Source organism: Oncorhynchus mykiss, chromosome 10, assembly GCF_013265735.2.
Source record: "Oncorhynchus mykiss isolate Arlee chromosome 10, USDA_OmykA_1.1, whole genome shotgun sequence".
NCBI classification, from domain to species: Eukaryota; Metazoa; Chordata; class Actinopteri; order Salmoniformes; family Salmonidae; genus Oncorhynchus; species Oncorhynchus mykiss.
The window spans coordinates 13,938,538-13,966,028 of record NC_048574.1 but is presented as its reverse complement, the minus strand read 5'-3'; the positions used below and the strand labels follow the sequence as shown (position 1 = coordinate 13,966,028).

The following is a 27,491-nucleotide window of genomic DNA, read 5'->3' as shown; positions in this document are numbered from 1 at the left end:
TTTCAACTACAGGCGGTACAGTGTGTGCCACATCTGCATCCTCAAAAGCAAAGTAAATAAATGATCACTTCCCTCCTATATCTGACTATTATATGTCACTGTAAAGTAGTGGATTTTTCAGTGATTGCTATAGCCAGGGATTTCACTCTAATAATAAACCGAATCCGTCATGCCATCGTCTCCACCAACAACCCTGTCTGACACCACAGATGGTAAGATCCGAGCCTGTTGGGCTCAAGCATAACAGACCAATTAGTTTGTTCTCCCTTGATATCCCAGGGATGCCGACATTTTCAAAAGCGGAACGTTTTATTTTGAAAAGGATGAGGATGACAATATCACACGCTCCTCTCGGTCTTAACATCAACACTGAGCTGGAAAAGAGTATAAAATCCTTCAGAACAAAACAAGGATTTCCAGACCGAGAGCAACAAACAGAGCTTCAAGGTGTCAGCATCTTACCAGAAGCTTAACCCAGTGTCAATTACGCCTTTTGTGGTCGTGAAAAACAAACAAACATTTAAAACCCTGCTGCAGTTGAATCGTCCTGGTGCAATTTAATCAAATTCTGTTGAAACCATTGACTTCTCTTCCTTAAACTCCTGTAACACCTGCAAGTGATTAGCGACAAATTCAAAGAATAACAAGGCCTGCAGTTCATCCAAAACCTTCTCAGGGAGCTTCGACAGACAGGATGCCAGGTTCCTAGGGATTATCTGGTCTGTTTGGGTTCTCCTTGAGGAGCTAGGGCATGGCCATGATGGAAGAAGCTGATCCTAAAACATCACATGACTCCTAAGGACTTCAGAGAGCCTAGGCCTACTTCTTGGAATTTGAATAGTTCAAAAAACACCAGGAAGTCATTTCTCAGGTTGTTATGCAATAAACTTCACACAGTCCTGTGTCTGGAAATAAATCACACACTACACTTCCAACGGAAACCATTTAGCTCAAATATACAAACATATCTAAATGTACACAAACAATCATGAGTATACAGAATATGCACACATAGAGTACCAGTCAAAAGTCTGAATACACCTACTCATTCAAGGGTTTTTCTTTATTTTTACTATATTGTAGAATAGTGAAGACACCAATACTATGAAGTAACACATATTGAATCATGCAGTAACCAAAAAAGTGTTACAAATCTGAATTGTATGTTTGAGTAGCAACCCTTTGCCTTGATGATAGCTTTGCACACTTGGTATTTGGTCAAGCAGCTTCAAGGGGTAGTCACCTGGAATGCATTTCAACAGGTGTCTCTTGTTAAAAGTTAAACTGTGGAATTTCTTTCCTTAATGTGTTTGAGCCAATCAGTTGTGACAAGGTTGGGGTGGTATACAGAAGATGGTATTTTGCCACATAGGACTAAGTCCATATTATGGCAAGAACAGCTCAAATAAGCAATGAGAAATGACAGCCCACTTTAAGACATGAATGTCAGCCAATGCAGAAAATGTCAAGAACTTTGAAAGGGTTTTCAAGTGCAGTCTCAAAAAAACACCAAGTTCTATGATGAAACTGGCTCTCATGAGGACCGCCACAGGAAAGGAAGACCCAGCGCTACCTCTGCTTCAGAGGAAAAGTTAGAGTTACCAGCCTCAGATTGCAGCCCAAATAAATGCTTCAGAGTTCAAGTAACAGACACATCTCAACATCAACTGTTCAGAGGAGACTGAGAATCAGGCCTTCATGGTCGAATTTCTGCAAAGAAAACACTACTAAAAAGAAAGATTTGCTTGGGCCAAGAAACACGAGCAATGGACATTAGACCGGTGGAAATCGGTCCATTGGTCTGATGAGTTATTTGGTTTCAAACACTGTGTCTTTGTGAGACGCAGAATAGGTGAACAGATGATCTCCGCATGTGTGGTTCCCACAGTGAAGCATGGAGGTGGTGGTGTGTTGGTGCTTTGCTGGTGACAATGTTTAGAATTTAAGGCACACTTAACCAGCATGGCTACCACAGCATTCTGCAGGGATGGCGTATCGCATCGGGTGTGCGCTTAGTCCCACTATCTGTTTTTCAACAGGACAATGACCCAAAACACACCTCCAGGCTGTGTAAAGGCTATTTGACCAAGAAGGAGAGTTATGGAGTGCTGCATCAGATGACCTGGCCTCCACAATCAGCCGACCTCAACACAATTGAGACGGGTTGTGATGAGTTGGACCGCAGAGTGAAGGAAAAGCAGCCAACAAATGCTCAGCATTTGTGGGAACTCCTTCAAGACTGTTAGAAAAGCATTCCAGGTAAAGCTGGTTGAGAGAATGCCAAGAGGGTGCAAAGCTGTCACCAAGGCAAAGGGTGGCTACTTTGAAAAATCTCAAATTTAATTTAGTTTGACACTTTGGTTACTACATGATTCCATAGTTTTGATGTTGTCACTATTATTCTACAATGTAGAAAGTAGTACAGATAAAGAAGGCATTCAAGGGAGAGACCCATATATGCACATTTATAAATAAATAAACTATAGAGTGAATGACATGTACAAACCGCTAAATAAATGGACAGTCATATAGAGCCACAAATGAGGGTACCTCCATCCTCTGCCTCCAGTATGCCCTGTAGGTATTTGAAGGAGCCGGACTGTTTGGGTGCAGAGGCTGGCTCCTCTGGGTCCTGCAGCATCTTATACACGTCTGACTCTGTGGTGACTTCAAAACTAGGACCGTTCCCATTACGTCCCAGAGGAGAATGCGTCGGAGGCTCAGGGCTGAAAGAGATAACAAATTAAGTCGTTTTTAGTCTGAATTCAGTGTGATCAACACCTTTTATGACTGAAACGCCTCCACTAAATGTTGCATTGTCTTTAGATTTAATTCGTAAATGCCGTGACACGACTTATTTTTAGGGTAAAAAGAAAATGCAGTTTAACAAAGTAAAAATCCCAGAAGATACTGTAACATTAACAAGTTATACAACACTTCATACGTGGTCTTCACATTGACATGATGGATATACCATGATATCTTGAAACTACTGCAGTGGTTTTCCACTCCTCCATGGCCACCATATGCCTCACCTGTGTGGGGAGCTCAGACTCAGGCTGCCCATTTGTTTTGGCAAGACCCTGTCTCGGTCTCCATTGCTGCCATTGTTGTGTGCGTACAGGCCGGCTGGGTTGTTGTACTGCATGTTGTTGAGCTGCTTGAAGGTGCCGTTGTTGAGGTGCGGCGCCTCGGAGATGTAGGAGGGTTTTCGGCTGTATCCACTGCCGTTGTGACCGCTGCTGTAGCCACTGATGTATCCACCGGTGATTGGTCCAGTGCTGATTGGTCGGAAATTCTGGAGAAGGAAAGAGCAGAGGAGCCATTAAGAAAAGTATGGTTGTTTCCAATGCACTTCTATATCTGTCATAGTCTGCTTGTTCGTCACCTAACAGTTATGGGAACATGAATTACATCATCTCCAAGGCATGAAGGTGACGGTTGGCACAGAGGTCAAAACATTTAGCAAGGACCTGCACAACCTATACAATGACGTAACCAAATACTTCAACGTTTACTTCTGCAGACAGACTTCTACAAACTACACTGATAATCTACAGTGTAGTGGGTGCTACATGTGTGTTCATCTCTCCAAGCTACAGATTGCAATCTTTTGTTGATGTTATCACTTTTCTAACAGTTGATTTTAGTGGCATGACTGTCAAACAAGAGACAGTGACTTAATGGCTGTTGTAAGGGGCACACAATCATAAATCCTCTGTAAATATGTCAAATGCAGTGACTTGTTTAAATGGTTGTGCAAGACATAGTTGTCATCCCACACATCCAGCCAAGGCCGTTGATTAACGCATGCGTGTGTGTTGAGTGGTGGGTGAATTCACTGGTTGGTCCCAGGAAACAGAGGTTCAGACTCTCCGGGCAGGCAGCAGGATCCCTGTCTGTCATCTCAGCAGATGTGGCCTGGTCCTTGTTCCCTGGCTGGCCCGGACCACCCATGCATAGGCCATTTCTAAATTCCCTCTGCCGAGCCCTAGACACCATACCCAACCCCAAGCTGTGTTTCAAACCCTGGGCTTGGGCCATATAGCCAGCCCTCTCCCCAGCCCAGACAAGTAGCTCCTAGAGGGGGTGACAAGGAGAGGACCACCAGACCATCAGAGCAAGGGTGAGTGTAGCTGTATCTGAGCCAGCAGTCCAACCCCTCCCCCCTCCGCCACCGCCAGCCACTGCCTGCCTGCCTGCCCCCCCTCGTCCTCCAACCCCTCCACCACCGCTCCCCAACCCCTCCCCCGTCCGCCACCGCCAGCCACTGCCTGCCTGCCTGCCCCCCCCTCGTCCTCCACCACCGCTCCCCAACCCCTCCCCCAGCCCCTCCCCCTCTCATTCCAATGATAACCGTCAGTAATTGTACCAGGAAGCCTTTCATTTTCTGGTCTTGGCAACAAAGTACAAGAGAGGGCAAGAAAAATAATAAGAGTGCATTGTATTACGAAGTGTTCCTGCAGTGACATGACAGTAAACTTGGCCTTTTACGACTTCTTTAATCTGTGTAAACATGACGTGTGGATGGATTCCAGCGCCTCCCTCAGACAGCTACAATAGAAGCCACAGGGCCCGGAGCGAGCTCACCAAGAGGGAAAAGCCACAGGGCCCTGAGCAAGCTCACCAAGAGGGAAAAGCCACAGGGCCCTGAGCGAGCTCACCAAGAGGGAAAGAGGGAAACCAAGAGGGAAAAGCCACAAGCTGAAATGCTTGGCAAACACTTTGGCTACACCAAACCCTCATGAGAGTGAGTGCAGATAACGTCAGTGATTATTTACTGTATTCAAGCATGTTAAATGAACAAACATGTTTGGATGTTGCCTGTTTAGTGGCAATTTTCACATTAACCGATGGAGCTAGGGAGACCAAGAGAGTAAAGTCTGCTTCAAATCCCTGGCACACATGTTTATGTCTGTTGAATGCCGAGACCACTCTAGAGACCACTAGTTGGAAGAGACTTTTTTCTGCATAATATGCAGTTATATGGCCTCGTGTCTGCAGCAAAAAGATACGAGTGGATGGCAGATTTATAAAAAGGCAGCACATCTGGTGCATAGCTTTTAAAAGTGCCAGGTTGGTAACATTTAGGACCTGTAAGTGCTTTTAAGTTGCTCTTAGGTATGGAAGTAACCATTACTTTCATTAAATAAATCACAGTAAGCAGACTGTCCCATTAAACTGATTTATTGTACCTATGCCGGTCTGTAATGGGGATTTTAAAACGGCACAAAATAGTTCATGGAGATCGTGCCAACTGGTGGCACTCCTTCCACAGTGTGTGCTTTGTTAAATCATATCTAAAATCACCAGATAACATCACCTAGTAACCTTATCTTGTTATTTAAACCAACGCAATCAAAACTAATGTTGCTATAGTACTACCAGGCACTCTTTTTCGCTCACATACAGTTCAGTTCCTACATGGGAAAAAGTGAAATCCCCTTTCTTCAATCCTTGACTCCAGCTCAGAAACACTCGAGAGAAAGCAGCAAGTATTTATGAGAAGCAGTTCTGTCTGCTCAGAAATTCTGTCAGTCATCAGATTTCACTGACCTGTTTTACAATAGTGAATAAGCATGGCTCTTGGTTCTGGGTGACTGGCTACTGAGCCTGTGTGACTAGGCAGGGGGGGGTTATGCCTTTCAGACTGGGGACCGTTTAGACAGAACCACAGGACTCCTGGGAGAGAAAAAAAAACTGACTTAAAGCTACATGTATTATAGTAATAAGGACTCAGAAAAGAGGGGGACGAGATATTTACTGCTGTTACCCAAGTCGACACACTGCAGAGTTTGGTCAGGGAGAGGTATAGAGCAGGAAGGGGAGGAAGAGGACCCTTATTCAAATAATATTCCTGCTTAACAGTTTCCCCCTTATACTACACCTCCCCATGGAAATTATGCTTTTCACAAAGCACTCTGCATTGCTAACCAACCACAAACGAGCTCTTTATTATCCCTGTTCCTATCCCAGAGGCAGGCACAGGGACAGTGTGTCCAGAGCTGGCTGGAAGTAGGCAGCCTGTTAGACAAACAACGGGCTAGCTAGCGCGCCATTCTCTGCTCTCCATGACCCCATCCCCTCCCCAGTGTGCTGACAGGGGGAGAGGGACTTCTTGGTCAACCCAAATACAGATAGACATTTATGGGGATTACCAGCTCATTAGTTATTACTTCACCCATTACTGGAAACTAACAACTAAATATGTGGGGTCACAAGTTTACGATCTGAAGGCCTGGGTGAATGTGGTGCAGTGAATGTGAACTCTCAATAGCACTGTGTTGATTGTATATTTTGAGGAAAAGTGTCATAATTGAACATGTTTGACAGAGGTAGAGTATGTATGGAACAGCGCACTAAACCCCTATAGAAAGATCCTATAAGTACATCACAATTAGATGGTATTGTCAGTTCTCAAATGCTAGGAGGGAGAATTCTCTCCCTCTTGCCAATGCAGCTTGAGAATGGAACCATCGTGATGCAAGTCCCATTGTTTCCACATTCTAAAGGTCCATACGTTCCAAGCCCACTGCAAAAGCCACAATTGTGATTCCAATGAGTCTGAGGGAACAATGCAGAGGCATGCGGTTGGCCACACGTAGACCTACTTCATCACACTGTAGCCCTACTTCATCACACTGTAGCCCTACATCATCACACTGTAGCCCTACATCATCACACTGTAGCCCTACTTCACACTGTAGCCCTACATCATCACACTGTAGCCCTACATCACACTGTAGCCCTACATCACACTGTAGCCCTACATCACACTGTAGCCCTACATCACACTGTAGCCCTACATCACACTGTAGCCCTACATCACACTGTAACCCTACATCACACTGTAACCCTACATCACACTGTAGCCCTACTTCATCACACTGTAGCCCTACTTCATCACACTGTAGCCCTACTTCATCACACTGTAGACCTACATCACACTGTAGACCTACATCACACTGTAGACCTACATCACACTGTAGCCCTACATCACACTGTAGCCCTACATCATCACACTGTAGCCCTACATCATCACACTGTAGCCCTACATCATCACACTGTAGCCCTACTTCATCACACTGTAGCCCTACTTCATCACACTGTAGCCCTACTTCATCACACTGTAGCCCTACTTCATCACACTGTAGCCCTACTTCATCACACTGTAGACCTACTTCATCACACTGTAGACCTACTTCATCACACTGTAGACCTACTTCATCACACTGTAGACCTACTTCATCACACTGTAGACCTACTTCATCACACTGTAGACCTACTTCACCACACTGTAGACCTACTTCATCACACTGTAGCCCTACTTCACCACACTGTAGACCTACTTCATCACACTGTAGACCTACTTCATCACACTGTAGACCTACTTCATCACACTGTAGACCTACTTCATCACACTGTAGACCTACTTCATCACACTGTAGACCTACATCATCACACTGTAGACCTACTTCATCACACTGTAGACCACAGGCATAAGTCCCCATTTATTCTAGAAATACTGTCAAAATGAGTCATACTTTCTGGTAATCTTACAAAACTCTTGTCTGTTGATGAGTAAGACGAGTTCATGGAAATACTAAATTTTCCTCCTGTCTCCCCACAAATAGTTTTCGTTTCAAAGCTGTTCAGGCTCAGATCCAAAAATGCAGTCATTCAACTTTGAGAATCTTCCATGTTCTCCTTGTTCAAGGAAACACCACCGTGTCACTTCCTGCTACCTAGAATTCCCAGATGCTAGTTTGGAATTTCCAATGACTTCAGCTGCTGGTAGGGAGTTCACGTGTGGTGCCTAATATGTCTGGAAAACACAATCAGCATTGTTCAACGCCGGTAACCTCTTTCAAGGTATATTACACTAGCCTGGAGCAGGAAATAACCTGGGTCATTCATTTAGCCTAACTCAAGGGACCAACCATTTCCCTCCCCCTGAAGCAAATGAGCCAAAATGGTACTCACTTTGCTGTTTCTAGTTCCACTTTAACTCTATTAAAATGAGACCAGAGTCTTTCAGTAGAGAGTGGATACAAGGTTTCCAAACCTCCCTCTAACTTTTCCAGGAGATAGAGAGTACAACCTTCTCTGATTACAAACACAGAGGTACTGCTAGCATGCATGTCTGTTTATATACAAAGTTTGAGTTAATTGCTCCCCCTCGTTCAGGTGGTCTGGTATTTCCTCGTATTAATCAAGACAAGACTTCAGCTCGTGTTGAGATGGTGAAATCCAAAAAGAGGTCCTAATCCCCAGGACCCCTTCTCAGGAAAACTGACAGTCTCCTTGGATTGCCTCAAGGCTGAAATGGGGGTGGTCCTTCACCTTGTTCATCACTAGGCAGATTTATATCTTATTGATACCATGCTAGCAAAAATAGGACATCAACCATGTACCCCAAGCCCATTTGAAATATTTAGAGTTAGGATCAGTGGCTTTGACTTAGTAATGGATGTCACACATATTAAATCAATAAAATGTCAATATTTCTGAAGACAAATCCCCAAGAATAAAATACTAAATGTAAACTCAGGCTCAGCTACATAGACAAAAACATCGCTGTCCCATTCACCTCCAGTGATATCAATGAAACGTCGCTGTCCCATTCACCTCCAGTGATATCAATGAAACGTCGCTGTCCCATTCACCTCCAGTGATATCAATGAAAGAATTTACTTCCTATGTATTGAAGCTGTTTCATTAAAAAATGTCCACCAGCCTGCCTACTGATGTGGAAGTCAATACAGGCATCGGTCTGCTGTATATAGTTTCAACCTTCAATTGATGACCGATGCTTTTCATTTCAGGCCTTTGTGTGACCATTCAGCCCAGTTGACAGGGATTTCCCCACTGAAGCGACATGGGAAAACGACCAACATGACAACCAATGCCCACAATTAAAGAGGAATGGTCATTTCTCAGATGTCCCAGCCACAATACACGCATTGTCTGCTAGTTTTGCCTCACACTGGTCAGTGTCGGGAAAACTCTGAAAAGTTCAACGGCAAGGGCTTGGCTTGCTTGAGTACACATTTGGCAGATAATTGTTTTAAAACAAATTGAGGCCCAATTTCAATACTTTCCAACTGACAGATGAACTCTAAATCATGTGAAAAACAGTAGTTTATCAGTAGATCTGTATAATCGTATCCATGTAAACAAGTGCAGCTCATACCTGTGGGGACTCAGACTCCAACGTAGCCATGAATGGACTGGTCTTGCCATCTTCAATAACAGTTGGAGACCAGACTTTGTCTTCACACCTGAAAAACAATACCCAGGAAAGAGAGCTACGTTAGTCATTGTTTATCTATAAAAATGCTCAGAGGGTATTAAAGAGGTCATATCTGCTTCAATCAATTTGTGTTTGCAGGTTATTTGCTCACAGCAGTCACTAAGAAGATGCTCTTAAAATAACATTTCTGGATATGATAGTTAGCGTGGAATAAAAGGGATGAAACTCAGGACACGTACACCATAACAGTTAAGTTAACAAAGAAAGACTTGAACATTCATATTAAATACCACTAACCACTGCTGAATATAAATGGCGTACGCCATGGGATGAGATTGTGCACTGCCCTCCAAAAATTATTTCACACAGTAGCAAGTGGCATGGTTCTTTGTTTGGCAGGCATAACACTGGCAGCTAAAGGTGACCACATTCCAGTACACTAATGATAGTCATCTCTACAGCAGATCAGCAAAACTATGCCATGAACTCAGTACATCTTGTGATAAGATTAACTCAACATGTTAAGACAGTCATCCAGGTGGACAGAAACAATAGGATGGAAAGGCTTAAATAAGGATAGTCTGCTCTCTGTGTCCGATGACAGTGAATGAAGGACAATGGGGTTTATTGTACAAAGTGATTTTTTCCTATCATGGCTAGGCCCATTTATGTACTAAATACAGAATCTGTTCGTATACTGTACGTTTGTCCTGTTTTAAACATGCAATAGGCTAGTCTACATGCCCTGTGCTACACATCCCAGACAGAATTGCATCAGCCAGATTTAGAACTACGCATAAAACCATATGGTAATAAAAAGGTGAAATCCAAATTGGCATGGCATTATACAGCATTTAATGGCACACTTGAGGGGGTAGTGAACGACTTGAGGGGGTAGTGAAAGACTTGAGGGAGTAGTGAGTAATGCTTTTTAGAATTCCTGAACCATTTTCCAAACATGTCAGGGGTGCCATTGCTTGACTATTTGCTGTTATGTGGGCAGCTTCCAAAAGGCCAATGTCATGTCATCACACCAGCCCCAGCGAGGGAGCAGAGGGCAGTGTGCGTATGTAGAGGAACAAAGATGATTTTCCCTCCACTCAGTAAGTCAGACAGCTATTCATTCACACCTACGTACATAGACGCAGGCAAGCCTCTGGGGCAGCAGAAAACAATGATTCCTCTGAGTTCTCCACTGGTGTAAACTTCAAAACTGGAGGATGAGGTCACTCGATTCAGCTGGCATGGCTGCGGCCACATGAGGCAATGCCTCAAAAATGAGCACAGAGGTGTTCGTATCAAGGCTGCTTTATGGGCAAGTGTTTGATGGATGAGCTGCAGACTGCGTGGGATGATCTGACCTTCCCACTACTTATATCAAGACTTTATATCCCAGGATGTTTCCTTGGATACATATGAACGCTCTATTGAGAAAGTCAATTGGCGGCAAATGAATTGACATTTGCTTAAATACAAAAGAACCATAGAACATGGTAACTTTCTACTTTTAAACTCGGACAAAACAGAGATGCTTGTTCTAGGTCCCAAGAAACAAAGAGATCTTCTGTTGAATCTGACAATTAATCTTAATGGTTGTACAGTCGTCTCAAATAAATCTGTGAAGGACCTCGGCGTTACTCTGGACCCTGATCTCTCTTTTGAAGAACATATCAAGACCATTTCAAGGACAGCTTTTTTCCATCTACGTAACATTGCAAAAATCAGAAACTTTCTGTCCAAAAATGATGCAGAAAAATTAATCCATGCTTTTGTCACTTCTAGGTTAGACTACTGCAATGCTCTACTTTCCGGCTACCCGGATAAAGCACTAAATAAACTTCAGTTAGTGCTAAATACGGCTGCTAGAATCCTGACTAGAACCAAAAAATTTGATCATATTACTCCAGTGCTAGCCTCTCTACACTGGCTTCCTGTCAAAGCAAGGGCTGATTTCAAGGTTTTACTGCTAACCTACAAAGCATTACATGGGCTTGCTCCTACCTATCTCTCTGATTTGGTCCTGCCGTACATACCTACACGTACGCTACGGTCACAAGACGCAGGCCTCCTAATTGTCCCTAGAATTTTTAAGCAAACAGCTGGAGGCAGGGCTTTCTCCTATAGAGCTCCATTTTTATGGAACGGTCTGCCTACCCATGTCAGAGACGCAGACTCGGTCTCAACCTTTAAGTCTTTACTGAAGACTCATCTCTTCAGTGGGTCATATGATTGAGTGTAGTCTGGCCCAGGAGTGGGAGGGTGAACGGAAAGGCTCTGGAGCAACGAACCGCCCTTGCTGTCTTTGCCTGGCCGGTTCCCCTCTTTCCACTGGGATTCTCTGCCTCTAACCCTATTACAGGGGCAGAGTCACTGGCTTTACTGGGGCTCTCTCATGCCGTCCCTGGAGGGGGTGCGTCACCTGAGTGGGTTGAGTCACTGATGTGGTCATCCTGTCTGGGTTGGCGCCCCCCCCCCTTGGGTTGTGCCGTGGCGGAGGTCTTTGTGGGCTATACTCAGCCTTGTCTCAGGATGGTAAGTTGGTGGTTGAAGATATCCCTCTAGTGGTGTGGGGGCTGTGCTTTGGCAAAGTGGGTGGGGTTATATCCTTCCTGTTTGGCCCTGTCCGGGGGTGTCCTCGGAGTGGGCCACAGTGTCTCCTGACCCCTCCTGTCTCAGCCTCCAGTATTTATGCTGCAGTAGTTTATGTGTCGGGGGGCTAGGGTCAGTTTGTTATATCTGGAGTACTTCTCCTGTCCTATTTGATGTCCTGTGTGAATCTAAGTGTGCGTTCTCTAATTCTCTCCTTCTCTCTCTCGGAGGACCTGAGCCCTAGGACCATGCCCCAGGACTACCTGACATGATGACTCCTTGCTGTTCCCAGTCCACCTGGCTGTGCTGCTGCTCCAGTTTCAACTGTTCTTCTACACCTGCATTGCTTGCTGTTTGGGGTTTTAGGCTGGGTTTCTGTACAGCACTTTGAGATATCAGCTGATGTACGAAGGGCTATATAAATCAATTTGATTTGATTTGATTTTAAGAAAGCCGTGAGGAGGACCAAAGACGTACGAGTGGAAACAGAGGCAGAGGCCGATGGAGAGGCAGACAATATGATACACACCAATAGGCCAGGCACAATGGAACATATTGTTTTCAGTGATCTAGTTTAGCGTGTGCTCCAATAGAGTCAGCGTTTGAGGGATTAGTGGAGAAACTGTCTGCAAAGGGATCCGAGCTGTGCAGAGCGCCAACAACAAACAGCCTCCTACGCTCTGCTCACTGGCTTGCAGTGCCAATAACCCAAAAGGGAGACATGTACTGTATAGGGAAGATCTTCAGAGCCTGATTCCATGGCTGAACTAACTGTATTGGGTCTGTTCCTTCTCCATCTCCCCTTGCTCATAAATGAGTGTACAGTTGAAGTCGGAAGTTTACTTACACTTAGGCTGGAGTCATTAAAACTTGTTTTTCAACCACTCCACAAATTTCTTGTTAACAAACTATAGTTTTGGCAAGTCAGTTATGACATTACTTTGTGCAAGACATTTTTCCAACAATTGTTTACAGACAGATTATTTAACTCTACCACAATTCCAGTGGGTCAGAAGTTCCCATACACTAAGTTGACTTAAACAGCTTGGAAAATTCACGAAAACTTCATGCTTTAGAAGCTTCTGATAGGCTAACTGACATCATTCGAGTCAATTGGAGGTGTAACTGTGGATGTATTTCAAGGCCTACCTTCAAACTCAGTGCCTCGGCTTGACATGGGAAAATCAAAAGAAATCAGCCAAGACCTCAGAAAAAAAATTGTAGACCTGCACAAGTCTGGTTTATCCCTGGGAGCAATTTCCAAACGCCTGAAGGTACCACGTTCATCTGTACAAACAATAGTATGCAAGTATAAACACCATGGGACCACGTAGCAGTCATACCGCTCAGGAAGGAGACACATTCTGTCTCCTAGAGATGAATGTACTTTGGTGCAAAAAGTGCAAATCAATCCCAGAACAAGAGCAAAGGACATTGTGAAGATGCTGGAGGAAACCGGTACAAAAGTATCTATATCCACAGTAAAACGACTCCTATATCTACATAACCTGAAAGGCCGCTCAGCAAGGAAGAAGCCACTGCTCCAAAACCAACATAAAAAAGCCAGACTGGTTTGCAACTGCACATGGGGACAAAGATAGTACTTTTTGGATACATTTTCTCTGGTCTGATGAAACAAAAATAGAAATGTTTGGACATAATGACCATTGTTATGTTTGGAGGAAAAAGGGGGAGGCTTGCAAGCTGAAGAACACCATCCCAACCGTGAAGCACAGGGTGGCAGCATCATGTTGTGGGGGTGCTTTGCTGCAGGAAGGACAGGTGCACTTCATAAAATAGATGGCTTCATGAGGCAGAACAATTAAGTGGATATATTGAAGCAACATCAAGACATCAGTCAGGAAGTTAAAGCTTGGTCACAAATGGGTCTTCCAAATGGACAATGCCCCAAGCATACTTCCAAAGTTGTGGAAAAATGGCTTAAGGACAACAAAGTCAAGGTATTGGCCATCACAAAGCCCTGACCTCAATCCTATAGAAAATGTGTGGGCAGAACTGAAAAAACATGTGCGATCAAAGAGATCCCAACTTATTATGGGAAGCTTGTGGAAGGCTGCCCAAAACGTTTGACCCAAGTTTAAATTGTTTCAGGCAATGCTACCAAATGCTAATTGAGTGTATGCAAACTTCTGACCCACTGGGAATGTGATGAAAGAAATAAAATATGAAATAAATCACTCTACTATTATTACATTCTTATTATTTCACATTCTTTAAAAAAAAGTGGTGATCCTAACTGACCTAAATATCTCCCCTCACTGTATATAGACTTTGTTTTCTACTGTATTATTGACTGTTTGTTTATTCCATGTGTAACTCTGTGTTGTTGTATGTGTCGAATTGCTATGCTTTTTCTTGGCCAGGTCGCAGTTCTTGTTCTCAACTAGCCTACCTGGTTAAATAAAGGTGAAATTAATTTTTTTTTTTAAATTATATTTTTTGCCTTCCTGTGACTCCAGGTGCTGTAGGTGTCCTGGAGGGCATGTAGTTTGCACCCGGTGATGCATTGTGCAGACCACACTACCTTCAGGAGAGCCCTGCGGTTGTGGGCAGTGCAGTTGCCATACCAGGCGGTGATACAGCTCGACGTGATGCTCTCGATTGTGCAGCTGTAAAAAAGTTAGTGAAGGTTTTTGGTGACAAGCCACATTATTTGAGCCTCCTGAGGTTGAAGAGGCGATGTTGCGCCTTCTTCACCACACTGTCTGTGTGCGTGGACTATCAGTTTGTCAGTGATATGTATACCAAGGAATATAAAAAATTAAATAAAAATGTAAACCTTGCCACCTTCTCCACTGCTGCCCAGTCGATGTGGATAGGGAGGGTGTTCCCTTTTGCTGAAGTCCACAATCATCTCTTTTGTTTAGCTGACATTGGGGTTATTTTTCCTGACACCACACTCTGGGAGCCTTCACTACCACTGTTGTGTCATCTGCAAACTTGATGATCAAGTTGGAGGCCTGCATGGCCACGCAGTCGTGGGTGAACAGGGAGTACAAGAGAGGGCTGAGAACACACCCTTGTGGGGCCCTGTGTTGAGGATCAGCGGAGTGGAGATGTTTTCTACCTTCGCCACCTGGGGGCTGCCCATCAAGAAGTCCAGGACCCAGTTGCACAGGGCAGGGTCAAGACCCAGGGACTCAAGCTTAAATGATGAGTTTGGAGGGTAATAGGGTGTTGAATGCTGAGCTGTAGTCAATGAACAGCGTTCTACATAGGTATTCCTTTTGTCCAGGTGGGATAGGGCAGTGTGATGGCGATTGCATCGTCTGTGGACGTATTGGGGCAGTAAGCAAATTTAAGTGGGTCTAGGATGGCCGGTAAGTTGGAGATGATATGGTCCTTGACTAGTCTCTCAAAGCACTTCATGATGACAGAAGTGAGTGCTACGTGATAGTCATTTAGTTCAGTTACCTTGGCTTTCCTGGGAACAGGAACAATGGTGACCATCTTGAAGCATGCAGGGACAGTAGACTGGGATAGGGATTGATTGAATATGTCTGTAAACACACCAGCCAGCTTGTCTGCGCATGCTCTGAGGACGCGGCTAGGGATGCCGTCTGGGCCGGCAGCCTTGCGAGGGTTAACACGTTTACTCACGTAGGCCACGGAGGAGGAGAGCCCACAGTCTTTGGTAGTGGTTCACGTCAGTGGCACTGTATTGTCCTCAAAGCACGCAAAGAAGTTGTTTAATTTGTCTGAAAGCAAGATGTCCATGACGAGGCTGGTTTTCTTTTTGTAATCCACGATTGTCTGTAGACCCTGCCACATAAGTCTGGTGTCTGAGCAGTTGAATTGCACTTCCACTTTGTCTCTACACTGATATTTTGATTGCCTTGCGAAGGGAATAACTACACTGTTTGTATTCGGCCATATTCCCAGTCACATGGTTAAATGCGGTGGTACGTGCTTTCAGTTTTGCGCGAATGCTGCCATTAATTAGGGAAGGTTTTAATAGTCACAATGGGTACAACATCTCCTATACACTTCCTTATAAAATTCCTCATCGAGTCAGTGTATACATCAATGCTGTTGTCCGAGGCTACCTGGAACATATTCCAGTCCACGTGATCCAAGCAATCTTGAAGCGTGGAATCCGATTGGTCAGACCAGCGTTGGATGACCTAAGCACTGGCGCTTACCGTTTTAGTTTCTGCCTATAGGAGGGGTGAGTAGAGTAGCAGAGGTCGAGCGTGTTACTCTCATGTACTGCAATCGATATGCTGACAGAATTTAGGTAGCCTTGTCATCAAATTAGCTTTGTAAAAATCCCCAGCTACAATGAATGCAGCCTCAGGATATATGGTTTCCAGTTTGCATAAAGTCCAGTGAAGCTCCATGCTGGCCGTCTTGGTATCCGCTTGTGGGGGGATATACACGGCTGTGAAAATGACGGAGGACAGTTCTCTTGGGAGATGCAATCAAATGCCGACTGTAAGGAATCAGGTGTCAGGTGAACAAAGGGGCTTGAGTTCCTGTATGTTGTTAAAATTACACCATGAGTCGTTAATCATGAAACATACACCCCCGCCCTTCTTACCGGAGAGAAGTTTATTCCTGTTGGCGCGACGCACTGAAAATCCTGCTGGCTGTACGGACTCCGACAGCATGTCCCAAGCTAGCCATTTTTTCAGTGAAACAGAGTATGTTACAATCCCAGAATATGGATGGTTTAATTCGGCAGCTGTGAGAAATTCCATGCCGCATTGACTAGAGGGGAGAAGCTACCCTCAGAACAAGATGACGAGCAACAGCATTACATCAACGTCTTCCTGTTATCAAATGAATCTGGACTCCTCCTGATCCCACTGAAAACCAGTCTTTTGATATTACACCATTATAAATCAAAACCATCATGCTGCTACTTCGTTATCAGTAACATGACAAGATCAAATGTAGCCTCTGATCTTGGAGACTGGCTGAAACCACACTTATGGGGTCTCCTCACCAGACCTGGGGGATACTTACTAGATTCCTGATTTTGAAGACAAATCAAATGGCAGCAGCAGGGCTGGAGTCTCCCCTCCTGACCACCGGTTCACTTGATGTGGCATTTTCAACTGCAACATCAGTGCCCTGGGATGACTTTTCCCCTCTTTGGCTGTCCCCTTCCTCCCTAGCAGGGGTACTGTGCGTCAAATCCCTGTACCATTCATAATTCCACAGCTTTGACTCACTGTCCAGGCAGTCAGACCAGGACAACGGTGGCAAAACTTCCTCTCCCGCTTTGTTTTGCTCTCACCCTCAGTCTCTGTACCCCTCTCAGCCTCCCCCCACCCCACTGGTCTCATGACTTCATTAGTTGAGAAGTGAGATGCACCACAGCTGGTCCGTGTCTTCATTGAGGCTCAAGATATACAGTCCAGCTAAGGGAGACATGACATGTTTCAATACGGCCCTGACCTGCCAGGTTTCTGTCCGCCCGAAGCTGACGCCACAGTGAACTTGGAGCGGGGCCTGTTTAGTAACGGCCAGTCTCCCTGCGAGACACACCTTTAGATCAGGCTGCCAGAAATGCCGAACTAGCAGAGCCATTTTACCTCACAGCGCAGTGCTGAGGGAGCATATCAGGGGCTGGAAATTAAGCAAGGGGGTTGGATGGGTTGAAGTGGTGACTGTGTCAAGCTCTACTGAAGCTGGGCCTGGGTTCACGATAGTGTGTTTAAACAACGCATCTTTCCTACAAACCGGCCAAAGACGTAACACGCGTTTCCCAAAACACTACGCAGAAAGAACGGTCGCTAAGTGCGTCTTAGAATGTGTCGATACTGATATTTTATTTAACTCGGCAAGTCAGTTAAGAACAAATTCTTATTTACAATGACAGCCTACCAAAGGGCCTCTTGCGGGGACGGGGGCCTAGGATTTAAACACACACACACACACACACACACACACACACAAATAATAAATACAATATAAATATAGGACAAAACAGAGACAACACTACATTACGCGAGACCCAAGACAACATAGCAAGGCAGCAAAACATGACACACTGCATGGTAGCAACACAGCACTATGCGATCTCTTTCGATAGCTTTCTCCATTCAAATCTGTCCTTCACAATAGTGACGGATCAGCTCCTAGAGAGATATTACTACCTACGGCTGCAAATATTGAGGTGGCTTATTTTAATGTAGATTTGGCACATCATTGCGCAAATGTTAGGCTACGCATCATGAAATATGTTGAGACGAATTAGACAGCCTACAATTAGCAAAATAACTCAATTTATTGAACATTAAATACATTTCAATCATATTGAGATGTACCTAAAGGTTACCCTTTATATTTGAATGTAGTCATCTCGGTTTTCATTTGTATCTTTTTCTACGTTGCTTGTTTGTATCAATTGCAAAGACATTAGCAACTGCGTGGTCAACTTTGTTCTGGAGTCAGACAGACGGCTACACCATGCGATTCTATGTTTAATTGAGATGTGATTTATACACAGGAGGGCAACAAAAAAAATATACAACAAATCCTCTCCTGCGAGTGGTGAGGCATGTGTTCGATTACGAGCGTTTTCAATTGAAACGTTAACGGTGGTTTTGGGAAACAGTGCAGAGATTTAACGATGCGCCTATGAAGGTTCCAACAATGAACTTAGCCTTAAGTTGCTGTTGGGAAACCGGGCCCTGGCATGTCTTCCTCCGCCTTTCTCTTTCCTTCCAACTGCTGTGTGACAAATGTCTTTTCCAAAAACAGCTGCTCTTCCAAGCCCAGTTATGAACTGCATAGATTTCTTTGACTTGCTTTCATGAGGCTCTCTGGTTAGCTACTATGGGCTTCTTCTATGAAGGCTCTATAAAAACAGGTTATGAAAAAAATAGTCATGAAAGTAATGAATTCAGAGGTATAACTTAGACTTTCTTGTACTTAAGTGCTTCAAGCTTCACTGCAACCAATGTCATTTTGGTTCACAAGCAGAGATGTATGCTGATATATTTATCCAACGGCAGCACCAGAAAATTACAGGCCTCTCCAGCCTCACAGTGAGTCCTTTATAGCAGAGTCTTTTAATGAGGGCTTGGTCTGTTGTTCTCAAAAATATTATTTTCTGGGTCAACTTGTCCTCCGCCTCTTCTGGTCATTCCAAACAAAAATACATCTGCAAGTTCAATACTTCCATCTCCCCGGGAAACATAACCCAAGTCATAGACGCTCTCTGCTACCACATGGCAAGCAGTACCAGAGCACCAAGTATGGGACCAACAAGGCTTCTACCCCCAAGCAATAAGACTGCTAAACAATGAATCAAATGGCTACCCAAATGATTCGCATTGAGCCCTTTATTTATTTTTTTACTGACCATGCATACTCACTGGACTATAACCACACAAGCAATCGTCACATATGCTGCTGCTACTCTGTTCATTGTCCATCTTGATTGCCTAGTCACATTTACCCCTACCTACATGTAGTGCCTTCAAAAAGTACACACACAATGTCAAAGTGGAATTGTGTTTTTCTATATTTTTACTAATTAAAAGCTGAAATGTCTGGAGTCAATAAGTATTCAACCCCTTCGTTATGGCAAGCATAAATAAGTTCAGCAGTAAAAATATGTTTAAGTCCTAAGTTACATGGACTGTGCAGAAATAGTATTTTAAATTATTTTTGAATGACTACCTCATCTCTGTACCCCACACATACAATTATCTGTAAGGTACCACAGTGGAATAGTGAATTTCAAAGACTAGGGAGTTTTCCCCAATGCCTCCCAAAGGGCACCTACTGGTAGATGGGTATAAAAAAAAAAATAAAAAAAAAAAGACAGACATTGAATATCCCTTTGAGCATGGTGAAGTTATTAATAACACTTGATATAAATACACCCAGTCACTACAGGCACCCTTCCTAACTCAGTTGCCGGAGTGGAAGGAAACCGCTCAGGGATTTCACAATGAGGCCAATGGTGACTGAGAACAGTTCAAGTTTAATGGCTGTGAGATAACTGGAGATGGCACAACATTGTAGTTACTCCACAATACTAACCTAATTGACAGTGAAAATGAAGCCTGTACAGAATAAGCGGTATAAATAATTTCTCAAGGCATTGTACATATTACCGCAACTACCTCATACCCCTGCACATTGACTCAGTACCGGTACTCCTTGTATATAGTGTCATTGTTGCTATTTTACAATGAAAATATTTCCTTTTTATTTATCAACATTTTCTTACTTTTTAACTCTGCATTGTTGGGAAAGGGCCAATACAGTAAAACGCATTTAATGGTAAAGTCAACAGCGGTTGTAGTCAGCGCACATGACAAATACTTTTGATTTTGACATGCAACAACATTCCTGTTGTCAAGAAAACAATAAAGTTAGCATTATCCATATTAAGCCCTCCAAAATCTCCTCCCTTGTGCTTACTGTAAGTGTGAAAGGAATGTACCTTCTGAGGTTTCAAATACAGGTCAAATATGTAACACACATTACATAAAGTGAGGGACTTGAAGTGCCCTATATCCTCTGGGTTTAACCTCTAGTGACACCCCATCCCATGAATGGGACCGTTATCATCTGACACTAATTAGCCTAACGCAACAGACATAAATATTACTAGAAAATATTCCTATTCATGAAAATCAAAAGTGAAATATATTGAGGCACAGCTTAGCCTTTTGTTAATCACCCTGTCATCTCAGATTTTCAGAATATGCTTTACAGCCAAAGCTAGACAAGCATTTGTGTAAGTTTATCGATAGCCTAGCATAGCATTTTGTCCAGCTAGCAGCAGGTAACTTGGTCACGGAAATCAGAAAAGCAATCAAATTAAATCTTTTACCTTTGATGAGCTTCGGATGTTTTCACTCACAAAACTCCCAGTTAGATAGCAAATGTTCCTTTTTTCCCAAAATATTTTTGTGGGCGAAATAGCTCCGTTTGTTCTTCACGTTTGGCTGAGAAATCGCCCGGAAATTGCAGTCATGAAAACGGCAAAAAAATATTCCAAATTAGCTCCATAATATCGACAGAAACATGGCAAACGTTGTTTATAATCAATCCTCAAGGTGTTTTTCAAATATCTATTTGATAATATATCCATCGGGACAATTAGTTTTTCAGTAGGACCGATTGGAGTAATGGCTACCTCTGTATTTTACGAGAGAATCTCTCTGGGAGCATCAGGTGACCACTTGCGCAATGTAGCCGCCTACAGCTATTCTTCAACATAAATGGTCAAAACTATGTCACAATGCTGTAGACACCTTCGGGAATACGGAGAAAGAGTAATCTGGTTGATAGCCCATTCACTGCTCAATAGGGATGCATTGGAACGCAGCGCTTTCAAAACATGAGGCACATCCGGATTGGATTTTTCCCAGGCTTTTTCCTGCAACATCAGTTCTGTTATACTCACAGACAATATTTTTACAGTTTTGGAAACTTTAGAGTGTTTTCTATCCTAAGCTGTCAATTATATGCATATTCTAGCATCTTGTTCTGACAAAATATCCCGTTTACTACGCAAACGTTTTTTTATCCAAAAATGAAAATACTGCCCCCTAGTCACAAAAGGATAAGAGAGAAATCCAATGCTAAACTACACTATACATGCAGTCAATGTAATTGAATTTCCAGTCATACACACAGCACAAATCTTCCCCGTAAAGTAACATTCTCATACCCACGTGGATTTTCCCCGCCTCCCCATTCCGCCAGCTCCATACCTAGCACTGAATGCTAGCAGCTCATTTCAGCTGGGGCTGGAGAAAAGGGTGCATAGTTATCGGTGCAACACACCATCCAGAGTCAGCAACTCAGGCCAACAGAAATTACTCAATGGTGTAGTGAAAAAGGTCACATGCCAGTAGATACCGGGGCGTCGTGCTGCTGTGTTCACCATACCGTCATGTGACCTGCCTTTTGGATGTTCTCATTAAGCCGTGGAGAATAGAAAAGATGGATGAATGTGAAACAGCATTCACTTATTTGGTTCTGCAGGAGAGGTTGGATGGCATTTCATCTCTAACCTCCAGTTATGGTTTCCCTAATCATTTGCTCATGCTCCTGACTGATTGAAAAGAGCATGCATTTGATGGAGTAGAGGCTAACAAAATAAAGATAATATTTTTGGTTGATATTGCTTGATGAAATATGTCAGAGCCAAGATTCACTTAAAAGCATTAAAGTACATTTATGTGAACTCGACATAGAAAGACACAAGTTGAGCTTTCCTACAGCAATGGGCCATTCAGTTCACACTCGAGATCGCACTGAACTCAACCTTGAGTATCCTTAACCTGTTATGGCTGCATCCCTTTGTTCTCAATTTCCGCCTGAAGACATACCCTAATCTATCTGCCTGTAGCTCAGCCCCAGATGCAAGGATATGCATATTCTCGGTATCATTTGAATGGAAACATTCTGAAGTTTGTGGAAATGTTCTTTGAGTGTAGGAGAATATAACACAGTAGATCTGGTGGAAGAAAAGAGAAAGAAAGAGCATACGTTTTCTGTTTTTTATTGTTGTAGTATCATCTTTCACATGTACTAGAATAGCCACGCAGTCAGATAGGATGCTGGGGATAATTTTGATGGATAACACAAGAGGGCAACTGTAGGTGTGCAAAGTTTCAGACTGATAACTTCAGGAATGGGTAAGCTACATGAAATTTAGCATGAAGTCACCCAGATGTCCCACACAAGTTGCCCAAATGTACCCAAGTGGCCGAATTGGTGAAATGACCTATAACTATATACAGCAGTGCAAATAACTATATACAACATATCAAAAAGCAATTCTAACACACACACAAAAAAAAAATTAAAACCCCCCCCAAAAAACAGTACACCCCTTGGAAGTCCTCGTCACAATATTTTGCTGCCTGTGCCTTGTCCCATAGCAGTCTCTTTCTGATGTAAAGCAGAGGCAAACTGAACAAGTGGGGCATTTCATGCGACACAGAACACAACGACGCCTCCATGCTGTGCCCTTTTGGCCCTGAGGCACAGTCATGCCTGCAGTAATGAACTGTGGCATATGAACACCACTGGGGCAGAGGTAGAGCGGGCAGCTTGGCACCGTGGGCTCCCAGTCGGAGTCGCTATCACTGAAAGAAAACATAAAAAAATATTTGTATTGTATGAGCCTTTTATCATCACATAAAATAAACAGATATGTATTGTATAGAGCAGAGGGAACAGTCACAAAGGTGAAGTGCTGTTCCATTCAACTCCGGCCATTGTTGTACGTATGTATATATATACACACACACACACACACACACCACACAAACCACACATTTCATTGCAAAAAAATTATAATATTTTTTTATATATAATATATACACTGCTCAAAAAAATTAAGGGAACACTTAAACAACACCATGTAACTCCAAGTCAATCACACTTCTGTGAAATCAAACTGTCCACTTAGGAAGCAACACTGATTGACAATACATTTCACATGCTGTTGTGCAAATGGAATAGACAACAGGTGGAAATTATAGACAATTAGCAAGACACCCCCAATAAAGGAGTGGTTCTGCAGGTGGTGACTTCAGACCACTTCTCCGTTCCTATGCTTCCTGGCTGATGTTTTGGTCACTTTTGAATGCTGGCGGTGCTTTCACTCTAGTGGTAGCATGAGACGGAGTCTACAACCCTCACAAGTGGCTCAGGTAGTGCAGCTCATCCAGGATGGCACATCAATGCGAGCTGTGGCAAGAAGGTTTGCTGTGTCTGTCAGCGTAGTGTCCAGAGCATGGGTGCGCTACCAGGAGACAGGCCAGTACATCAGGAGACGGGGAGGAGGCCGTAGGAGGGCAACAACCCAGCAGCAGGACCGCTACCTCCACCTTTGTGCAAGAAGGAGCAGGAGGAACATTGCCAGAGCCCTGCAAAATGACCTCCAGCAGGCCACAAATGTGCACGTTTCTGCTCAAAACGGTCAGAAACAGACTATGAGGGCCCGACGTCCACAGGTGGGGGTTGTGCTTTACAGCCCAACACAGTGCAGGACGTTTGGCATTTGCCAGAGAACACCAAGATTGGCAAATTTGCCACTGGCGCCCTGTGCTCTTCACAGATGAAAGCAGGTTCACACTGAGCACATGTGACAGAGTCTGAAGACGACGTGGAGAACGTTCTGCTGCCTGCAACATTCCTCCAGCATGACCGGTTTGGCGGAGGGTCAGTTATGGTGTGGGGTGGCATTTCTTTGGGGGGCCGCACAGCCCTCCATGTGCTCGCCAGAGGTAGCCTGACTGCTATTAGGTACCGAGATGAGATCCTCAGACCCCTTGTGAGACCATATGCTGGTGCGGTTGGCCCTGGGTTCCTCCTAATGCAAGACAATGCTAGACCTCATGTGGCTGGAGTGTGTCAGCAGTTCCTGCAAGAGGAAGGCATTGATGCTATGGACTGGCCCGCCGTTCCCCAGACCTGAATCCAATTGAGCACATCTGGGACATCATGTCTCGCTCCATCCACCAACGCCACGTTGCACCACAGACTGTCCAGGAGTTGGCGGATGCTTTAGTCCAGGTCTGGGAGGAGATCCCTCAGGAGACCATCTGCCACCTCATCAGGAGCATGCCCATGCGTTGTAGGGAGGTCATACAGGCACGTGGAGGCCACACACACTACTGAGCCTCATTTGGACTTGTTTTAAGGACATTACATCAAAGTTGGCTCAGGCTGTAGTGTGGTTTTCCATTTTAATTTTGAGTGTGACTCCAAATCCAGACCTCCATGGGTTGATACAAAAATTATCAATGGAAATCAAATGTATGATTTTGTTGTCAGCACATTCAACTATGTAAAGAAAACAGTATTTAGTAAGAATATTTCATTCATTCAGATCTAGGATGTTTTATTTTAGTGTTCTCTATTTTTTTGAGCAGTGTATATATATTTTTATATTTCATAAAATGGCATTAGCACTTACCCGTCCAGAAGTACGTCCTGTCCTTGCAGAAACAGCTCCTCAGTTCGTTTGAATCATAACACTCCAAGATTGCTCAAAAAAAAAATCTCACTTTCACTTTAGACTTTGCTATTCCATGATTTATTCGCCATGATATCTTCAATGAAATCGTTGAAACTTCAACTTTCCGAAATACAGCTGCGCGTAAAAAAAGCCTTACAGCAGCAACTCTGATCGTCAAGGCGCGTGCGATTACAAACAAGGAATTGTGGTCCAACCCCAAACCATTACATACTGCCTTTTACCTCAGCTCATTGGCTATCTACCCAGCTAGATTTCAAGAAGATCAGTGGTCATTGGGCAGAAATATAGTCAATCAATGAAGCTTCGCTAAAATTATTGGTGCGTAAGGTAGTCATTGCTCTTTGTCTTCAAATCAGTTCACTTCGGTCAATACTCCTCGCAAAAAAAACAATGACGTTTGGCTGTGTTGCAAACATCCAGAGGAATGCACTGAAACAAACCATGACTAGATAAACGATTGTTTACGGTGTGTAATCACGTCGAGTGCTCTAAAAAATTGATAGAGATGGAATTCACGGCACAAACGGTTTACAAAATGTTTCGATTTAGGCTATAAAAATGGATTTTATCAAAGAAACCGGCACTTCATTTGATCACTGGGACCCTCAGGAAGAGAAATAAGAGCAAGATATCAGAATGTAAGTCATAATTTTACCTTCAGATGTGAATGTGTAAAAACTGTCATGGCGGAAAATGTTTGTTGTTGATTGCTCTTCTCAAACAAAAGCATGGGATAAGACACTTGCATTTTCAAGAATGTTTAATGTTACGAAGTTGTATTTTTAGTTGTCACTCAAATTTCCCCTGATGTTGATCCTTGTACAGGGATCGCAGCCATAACAGGTTAAATAAATTTACAACTCCTATGTGGATATAGCACTTAATGCTCAGTCTGATAAATGGACTGTTTCTCAGAGGCCGGAGCGTTTCGGGGAAAGCACATTCTAGATACACAAACGGAAAGTGGAAAGTTTCTTCTGACGGGATAAAACATTGAGCTCAAACAACTCCATGACTCCTGCTCATCTGATGGATCAGGTTACCCATGCATGTGGAATTTAGGCTGATTCTCCTTTCCATTTCCATTGCATGTGCAAAGTCTGTCCAGGCTGAAGTGTATTACAATTCTGTGCCTACTCTTCACTTTACTACTCAGGATATGTTCAACCTGGATCTGTTGTTATCCCAAACCGCAGTAGCCAGCTACTCTTCTCATCTGGGCATTTCAAACCCTCCATTGGAAAGCTGGAAAAAGCAACAACAAAAAAAAAAATCTTCCACTGCTTTGAGTTCTCTGTTCCAAATGGCTGTTTAGCCTGACCATTCTCTTTGGATTAGAGAATTAGAGAACTATATTGCATTACAACATGTAGCTCCTGTTCTCCCCAACACCAAATAACTCGTCGCAAATGTTGCTGAACTAAGAATTATGCATTGGTGTAAGCAGTGGAAAGAGCCGTTTCACCCATCATGGGCTGAATAAACAATATCAATCCAACGGTCCATTTCAGAAGCCATGCTGTGCCACAATGTGTATAACTAATGAATGTGATGCAAGAGTGCTCTGTGAGGGTAGAGAATTTATCACTGACTGGCTTCCATGTGATTGAAAAGAACAATACATGGCTGCGTGGGACAATTCAAGCTAATACATTGTGTCATTCATTCCAATCAGACCTCTTGTCAATGCTGTCTGGTTTCCTCTCTAAAAACAACTTTAGGAGACAAAATGATTGAGGACAGTATAGCGTCTGAAGGGTGCGCCCCCAAATAGCACCCTATTCCCTATATTTTGACCAGAGCTATGTAGGTGGTAGAGTGCCATATGGGACTCAAACAGTACCATGTAGACTTACCTGCTGACGGCCAGTGTGAGCTCCCCCGTGCAGGCCTTGATCCTGTTCTGGGCCTCCATGTGGGTCATGGTCTCTGTGCTGTCGCCATTGATGGCCAGGATGGTGTCCCCAGGACACAGGTCCCCCTGTGCTGCCTTACTGTCCGGTGTTACCTAACCACCAAACAAAGATATATTATTTTGTGTATTAGGGTGGAAGTGCCACACCCAGCCAAAATGCAATAATACTGACAGTCTAGTCAGGTTGTCATGCTACCTACCCTAGGACTATAGGTTTACATATCCGCAAGTAGCAGCGAGTGACACAGCAAAATGAGCAGGCAGCCACTTAAATCGTTATTGTTAAGGCTTGGTAGTTTGAACTGTGGAATCAACTTGTTGTCAAATTGTGAAATGAGTGTCAAGGCAATGATAGCCACCATTATTATATGACAAGCAGGTTCTAAAACAATGAAATTCAACAGTGGAAGACAAAATGTGCCTCACTACCTAAATAAAATAAAATCACCCAAATCTACAGGATGTCAACAGTAGTCCACCCAAATCCCTGTATGATGTACTACTAGGACTCATAAAGCTCTGGTCAAAAGTGGTGCACTATATAGGGAATAGTTTTTTATTTAAAGACGCACCCAGCCAATGAGTGCTGTCCATTCGAACAACGGCCCTCTAACGAGACCTGTCTAACACTGAAATACAGTGCAGTTTCCTCTCTATGGTCCTCACTCAAGGTTTCACCTCCTTCCTCCGAGTACATTTCCCCTTCAGACACTTGTTTACATAATTACCCCCCTCCATCGCCC

At 43.7% G+C, this 27,491-nt stretch overlaps 1 protein-coding gene across 1 annotated transcript in view; it reads right to left on the bottom strand.

Moving 5' to 3' along the window:
- The window catches only part of LOC110533370 (PDZ and LIM domain protein 4), a 44,328-nt gene that overhangs the window by 4,101 nt on the left and 12,736 nt on the right, over nt 1-27,491 (bottom strand). Inside the window, exons 2-5 of the mRNA XM_021617501.2 lie at nt 26,690-26,841; nt 9,194-9,281; nt 3,036-3,298; nt 2,551-2,726 (exon numbers count right to left, since the gene is read on the bottom strand). Of these exons, the coding sequence (XP_021473176.2) occupies nt 2,551-2,726; nt 3,036-3,298; nt 9,194-9,281; nt 26,690-26,841 (679 nt within the window). The remainder of the gene's footprint in view (nt 1-2,550; nt 2,727-3,035; nt 3,299-9,193; nt 9,282-26,689; nt 26,842-27,491) is intronic.